This window comes from Gymnoscopelus braueri (genome assembly GCF_963280865.1).
Source record: "Gymnoscopelus braueri genome assembly, chromosome: 20".
NCBI classification, from domain to species: Eukaryota; Metazoa; Chordata; class Actinopteri; order Myctophiformes; family Myctophidae; genus Gymnoscopelus; species Gymnoscopelus braueri.
This window is the reverse complement of record NC_137622.1, coordinates 37,523,993-37,531,475: the sequence shown is the minus strand read 5'-3', so window position 1 is coordinate 37,531,475 and position 7,483 is coordinate 37,523,993. Positions and strand designations below refer to the sequence as shown.

The 7,483-nt window shown below is 42.1% G+C and overlaps 1 protein-coding gene across 3 annotated transcripts in view; it reads right to left on the bottom strand.

Moving 5' to 3' along the window:
• The window catches only part of LOC308075420 (mitogen-activated protein kinase kinase kinase kinase 4), a 109,071-nt gene that overhangs the window by 9,321 nt on the left and 92,267 nt on the right, over window positions 1-7,483 (bottom strand). For all 3 annotated transcript variants that reach the window (XM_080415294.1, XM_080415295.1, XM_080415296.1), the window contains 3 exons: window positions 7,183-7,317; window positions 6,118-6,218; window positions 3,899-4,048 (listed from right to left, as the gene is read on the bottom strand). In XM_080415294.1, coding sequence (XP_080271420.1) covers window positions 3,899-4,048; window positions 6,118-6,218; window positions 7,183-7,317 — 386 coding nt within the window. The remainder of the gene's footprint in view (window positions 1-3,898; window positions 4,049-6,117; window positions 6,219-7,182; window positions 7,318-7,483) is intronic.

Genomic DNA, 7,483 nt, shown 5'->3' with positions numbered 1-7,483 from the left:
TAACGACTACATTGGGGAGAAAAAGGGGTACAAAGATTTTTTTTTAAACTTTCTTTTAACACAACGGGTGCCAGAGGTTTATTAAAACAGTTTACGTTGAGTGCCAGAAATCTCACCGTCTGCACCGCTGCGCCGTTTAGAGCTGTGGACTCCACGGCGAGCACGCGCACGTAAACAATGCACGCGTGCACAGCAATGGCTGGTCCTCCTGGCTAAAGCCTGGAACAACAACATGTCTCATGCGAGTCACCATTGCAGAGCGATCGCGCATCGAGAATGACTCGTTTTGCCCACTGTGAAAAGTTAAGGAGATACAGAGGTTTTTAGCAAGGAGATAGAATGGAAGCGGATGGGAGCCAGATTTTTTGGCACGGTGATCCATCTGTCCCTTACTTCTTCAGGGTTCCTGCACCATTTTGAAAGTAACATTTAAGAGCATTTTAAGACCTCAACAAATGTAATTTAAGACCCAAATAAATGTCGCAACAATGTCTTCCTATATTGAAATTGGCTAATGGGAGTGCAGGCCAGCGGGTGGTAAAACTTCTATTAATCCATTAAGACCGGGAACGCATCTGTGTCATTTTAAGATTTTTGAGTATTAAAAAATAGCAGATCTACAAGCTCATAGCGCGGCACTGAGTGGCGCGCTATGAGCTTGTAGATCTGATTTTTGAAAAATCGTGAAAATGTTTGCAAATCTTTGAACATACATCTTTTAAAGCGAACATTTGTAACTCTGTTACAACTTCTGGGGGTCCCTAGAACAAAATATTTTGAGATGGGGGTCCACGGCCAAATACATATAATATTTTGAGAACCACTGATGTTATAGCAACCTGGTCGGAGAATACATACAAGAATACATTCGTAGAATCCCCAGAAGCAAAGATTTGAGTTACAATTACAAAGGTTTGCTTTAAAAAATATATACATATTCAAAGACCCACAATTTTTCAAAAAAATAGCAGATCTACAAGCTCATAGCACGGCTACGGGCATATATATATATATATATATATATATATATATATTTTATCAAAGGCTGTGAGTGTGTTGTTTACTGTATAAGCCTATTACAGATTGATTCTCATCTTATCTCTGGCTGGTAATATAAAATAAATATCACCCTTTTTAAAATAGACATTTGCATTTTTCTAGATCAGGCCTTTAAAAATCAATAAAATTAGTGTGTCTCAAGCATTAGGGTGCGTGTGTGTGTGTGTGTGTGTGTGTGTGTGTGTGTGTGTGTGTGTGTGTGTGTGTGTGTGCGTGCGTGCGTGCGTGCGTGCGTGCGTGCAGCATCCTAGTTGATTTACTTTTGATCAGTCAAACATTTTTCCTATCACTTGAAACTGTTGCCTGATGACAGCTGAGGGGGAAGCGTTCCTCGTTTTTATTCCAAATTGTAACCGGTGACATCCCTATAGCATACATTTGTCGTTAGCACTTAGCATTCATTAGCATGCTCTGTAGCAACAAGTACTGCCAAACAGTGCTCAACTAACTATCTTTATTAACCAAAACGGTCGCGGGGGCTATGATTTTGTCCAATGCCCACTTAAATGAGCTTCTGAGCTTACACAGACACCTGGAGCAAATGAATTAACGAGCAACACGGCAGCGCTGACGGCCGGGCAACGACACAACACAAGCTCGTCGTCAACTCCAGCTGAGTGAATGAGAGAGAGAGACAGGGGAGGGCGGGCCTATTAGCCTATGGAACACACACTGACTGCTGTGTGTGCGTGTGTGCGCGTCTCTCAACCGCTCTCAACTCAGTGGGAGAGATGGAGGAGCGTACTGATATGTCTTTATGGAAAATTCAACACTAGAATACGCACAAATGTTTATGGCTTTCATTTTCCCATGAGCCTTAAAAACATTATCTTCAAATTTAATACCTACGGTCAAATTTAAGACAAATTAAGACCTTAAATTCCCGATATTTTTTTAAAGACAATTTAAGACTTTTTAAGGACCCGCGGGAACCCTGTTCTTAGAATGTTCATGGGTGATTCCAGAGCTGCTCTAGCCCCCCCCCCCCCCCCCCCCTTGTGAAAAAAAAACACTGTTTTAAACGTATTTCGCACCAAAGCGCTACTCTGTGAAAACACGGTTTTAACCGTGTTTGGCACCCGATGTGTTAAGGGAAAGTGCTCAAGTGTGCCAGAGGATTTTGAAAATGCTTAACCAATGAAAAGTAAGAAGAGTTTGTGTCTAAATAATAACTACGGTACATTGGATCCATTGAAACACACAGGTTCTTCCCCCCACCTCCCATGTTATGAAATGAAACTGTTTTGGACATACGAGTTTTCCACCCGACAGTGATGATATATAATACAGTATAAACAGGTTGATGTATTCTATACAATATCAGGGTCATGGCTTGGAAGACAATCACTATAAAAAGCAACGGCTGACGGTGACATGGTGTGTACCTGGGTGCCTGTGGTGCGTAATGTAAATCGTCTCTGTCGGGTGGAAACCTCATATGTCCAAAACCGTTACTTTTCAGGATTCAAATTCAAAAGCAGCAAAAGCAGCATATCTACAAGCTCGAATTCGCGACGCGTTTCGAGCTCGCAGATCAGCTACCTTTTGCTACTTTTGTGTGACCCTGTAGCGTGATCGACTACTAGGGCTTTAATTTACGAACAATAAATAAATATGGAGATAAGAGGTTTCTGAATCGCAAAGCACCACGAGAGAGAGAGAGAGATGGACTAGCTGTGTATCAGTGTGACGGTGAGTCACCAACGGGGCTGCCGCTGTTAGCTGCACCTTCCCACATACTGTACTGTACTGACTGCATCTGTGGTGGAGGAAGTAGGCCGTTTTTTTTCTTCATCCATTTTCAACATATCTTCATATACATTTACAATTTAGGCATTTAGCAGACGCTCAATTTTTTTCCAATTACCAATTCTGCCACGGACGTAATAAACGTAAAAAATGATTTTTATAAACGATCGCACTGTTCATTATCACCCGCAGTGACCGCTTTCACTGTAACTCACCCGGATACGGAAATAACGTCATTCAAAGATTTCCGTTTCCGTCCGCTCCCTGTTTAACCCTTTAAGACCTGAGGCGATTCTTTAAAAAAATCTAAATCCTAACTAGCTTGTATATCTGCTATTTTTGAATAGCCAAAGACATCTAAAGTGACACAGATGCGTTCCAGGTATCAATGGGTTAACTGTTTGTTCCGTGAGACGCTCTGTTTTGAAACTGCTGCTACAGGAGAAGGAAATGTCGCGGATGGAATATCTTTTCTCTGGGCGACACACACACACACGCGTACCCTGTGTGTTTACAAACAGTCATCATTAGGGATGTACATTTTCTGTGGCGAGCTGAAAAGGTAAGACAAGCGTGCATCTTTGGCGAGAAATGGTGCGTTCACACGGGCCGCATGAGAAGGGGCCGAGCCGATTTGAATGGTTGTTGTCTGGGCGATACACACAAGTACCCTGAGTGTTTACAAACGATCGGATATGCGACCATAGTGAATAAAACATTTTTGTGAGTGACCTGTTAAAAGTGTTTTTTTTTTAAACTAAAATTGCTGGCAGTGGGCAAACGCAGCCAGAAATAAATCTGGCAGTGAATGAGTTAATGGTCTAAATGGTCCTCACTAATGCTCATGTAATATATGTGTCTCAGAGGAGGGCTGTGGACAGTTCAGACACCCACCTACCAGTGACATCATCGATGGGGAATCCAAGCTAATATAAACTTAGCATTTGGTTCCATCTGTACACTCTCAGAGTTACAGACCTGCAAGGGTCCATTTGGACCCCTGGTGGTCCCCGGACTCCACGTTGAGAACCAGTGGTCTATTAGCGTCTTTAAGCGGTCAATTAATGATCAACCAGACAGACAGACTTACATGTGTGGGGAGGTAGAGGTCGTAGGGTGTACCAGAGTCCACGTCGATGGCGTGGAAGCCAGAGAGGGAACCATAGATGACCTTCAACCTCTGACCTTCCTCCACTGTCAGGTCCACGGACACGGGCTTCTGGGGAAGGTTGTTGAACGACTGGAGACAGACAGACAGACAGACAGACAGACAGACGCACACGCACACGCACACGCGCACACACGCACACGCACACACACACACACACACACACACACACACACACACAATCGTCTAATTGTAAATTATTGAATGTAAATGAAAAGCAGAAATAGCAGATCTACAAGCTTACAACGCGTCACTTGGTTTATTGAAAGCATGACTTTGTAAAGATTTTGTTATTGTGTTCTGGCTTTTAACATTTGTTTTAGTTTGTTTTCCTAGGCCTGGGTGAAGATGGTGCCCAGCGGGTTAACCAGCCATGTGGGATGTGGAGCACAGAGAGGAAAGTAGCTCAGGCCACTGAGGAGACTAGCAAGTGGAACACATGCTCTGATGAGGGTGTGTGTGCGTGTACGTGTATGTGTGCGTGTGTGTGTGTGTGTGCGTGCATATGTTAACCCATTAAATCCGGGAACGCATCTACAAATGTCTTCTTAATCCTAACAGTTTTTCTGAAAACCTGTATATGTTGCTTTAACACATACAGTGCCAAGATCGCATCGATGCGTTCTTTCAAATCCATCGCTTGAGTGCCAGGATTCCAAAGAACGCATTGATGCGTTCTTATGAATTTTCATTGTTTAATCTGTGATCGCACGGCTGTGTTTATTTCTCATCAACACTTTCGTTTTCCACTTACGTCACACTCACCCGGAGCCGGATGCAAAAAAAAAAAATCATTTCCGGGTCACGTTGTTTTTCTCCGGTGATTTTCGGACAGAATAAGGAAAAACACGGTTTTTCACACGGTATAATTAACACATTGAATGCCAAAAACGGTCCGGACCGTTTTTGAGGGTCCAAACGAGAAGTGCCGAAAACGGTCCGGACCGTTTTTGACCCAATTCTATTTTTATACATGTGGGCCACGTGGGGCGCTAAAACGAAACTTTGACATCACCCAATGAGTTTCTGAGAAGAAGAGGCTGGATCTGGCTCCATGTCAAAAATCCTTCCGGTCGGCGTTTTCAATGTTATCTCCTTGATTAAAAGCTTAATATCTCCATTTCTTTTTAATGTGGTGGAAACGAGCCGTTTCCGATCGGCGATCACGCTGCAATGGAGGGTCGCGTTAGAAATATTATTGTTCCAGGCGTTAGTCGGGACCCTCCGCCGTCTCGCACGCACGCTTTGTTTACATGCATTTCCGCGTCGGGGCTTCTCACAGCACTCAACGTATAACGCAAGTGGATGGAAGAAATGCTGGCACTCAACGTATAATATTTTAATAAACCTCTGGCACCCAATGTGTTAACGAACGGACAGCTCAACTTCTATTTTCTTTGGTCCGGGTGACTAACAGTCATCGTCGTAGTGTATCACATCGTTTTCAACGTCACATCCTTTGAATGACCGGATATGACGTGGGCCTGTTTGGGAGGGGGCGAGCGAGGTGATCAATGTTTGGATGTGCTGCTCTCTACTGGTGGAACAATCGTAGGTGCTTGACAACACAATCAGAGAATGTATTTGAATGAAAAATTACAAAACAAAAAAAATAAAAAACACTGGCACAGGGGTGAGTACATTATGAATAAACTCTGGCAGTCAATGTGTTAATATCAGTGGTGCTCAAACTTTATCATGTCAAGGACCACCCAAAATGATATGTATTTGGCCGCCGACCCCCCCCCCCCCCCATCTCAAAATATGTTGTTCCAGGGACCCCCCCTCCCAGAAGCAAAGATTTGAGTTGAATATGTTAGCTTAAAAATATATATACATATTCAAAGATTTGCACTTAATGTTTAAAAAAAACAGCAGATCTGCTATTTTTCAAAAAACAGCAAATCTACAAGCTCATATGAGCTTGTATATCTGCTATTTTTGAATAGCCAAAGTATAAAATAATGGTTATAGGCTCAAATCTAAAATGACACAGATGCGTTCCCGTATTGAATGGATTAAGGTGACACTGTCGGTGGCTTTTTGTTCTGCATACAGTGGATAGGCCGTAGGTAGACAAAAGCGTTGTGAGCGTTGTATTTTTGCGCGAATAAGTATGAACTGAACTGAACGTCACTGACCTTAAAGGCCATGAATTTGTGGTAGGGTTTGGGAGCCCACGCATACACCTCCACCGCGTTCTTCAAAGCAATCACCAAGAACTTGATCTTCTCATAGCGGACTGAAGGAAAAGACACACACACACACACACACACTTATTTATTTTAAACACTTTCAATCTGGCTTCCCAACTTTGGGGACATGTCCAGGCACAACAATATTTTCAAAATGTTTTAACAATGTTTTATCAATTCCCCGAATATCGAAAATAACTGTACTTGAATGTTGTGTCCATAATGCATCATAAACACACTTATAATGCATTATAATGCACTTACAAAGTTTATGAAGTACTATAAGTGCTGGTCATAATGCATCATACACACATTATAACCATAACTTAGTAATTTATAAAGTGTCTTTATACAGTAACTGACCAAGTTATGGTTATGATGTAGATAGGGCTAAAGTGGTAAATTGATAATGTACTTTTTTCCCCTTTCTGGAAATGTAGCAGAGAGTCAAAAGTAAAATATTTGAAACAGAATTTTGTAGTGGAGTGAAAATGTACTTAAGGTAGGGTAAGTGATATTTTTTGGTTAAAACAAAAAGGTTTTTTAGTTAAAAGCACTATTTTCTGATGGTAATCATTGCTATAAAGTGTTTGTTCAGTAACAGGAGTCTCCCCGTCTCTCCAGCTCTTTAATAACCAGATAATACATTTTCAGGTAGGTGGCAACATTTCAGCCAATCAGGAGAGAGTACCAATTTATCAGCTTAATTTTGTATAGTGTTCCAGTTCCATTGTGTCTGCTCATTTATTTGTGTCATCATTTACAATTTTACTTTAATCTGTATCCTGTATGAGTTCTCTATCCTGATTGGATAAAATGAGTATCCCGACCTGAAAATGCATTTTCTGTTTAATAAAGAGCTGAAGAGACTCCTGTTACTGAACAAACACTCTATAGCAACGAGTGCTATCAGCATAAAGAACTATTTAACACTTATTTTAACCAAAGAAAATCACTTACCCTACCTTCAAGTACAGTACTCAAGTAAATGTACTTTGTTACTGTACTCACCCACTTTGTAGTGAGCACAGCCCTCCAGGTCTCCCACTGACGTCCAGCCCTGTCTCTTCTCCACCTCCGGGTCGTTGTGGAGGATCTTGTTCCTGAGCCAGGACAGGTAGTACAGACGAAGCTTGTTCTTTTTCCCTGGGGGACACAGGACGTAAGCATACGTCCTTAAAATAAAACACTTGCCTGCCAAGGACGTAAACATACGTCTTTTCAACAACAAAAAAAGAAAATTCCACAAGAGGGCGCTCTAACACAACGTATGAATGATCCCTCGACGCGAAGGAATGGACGGATGTGACGC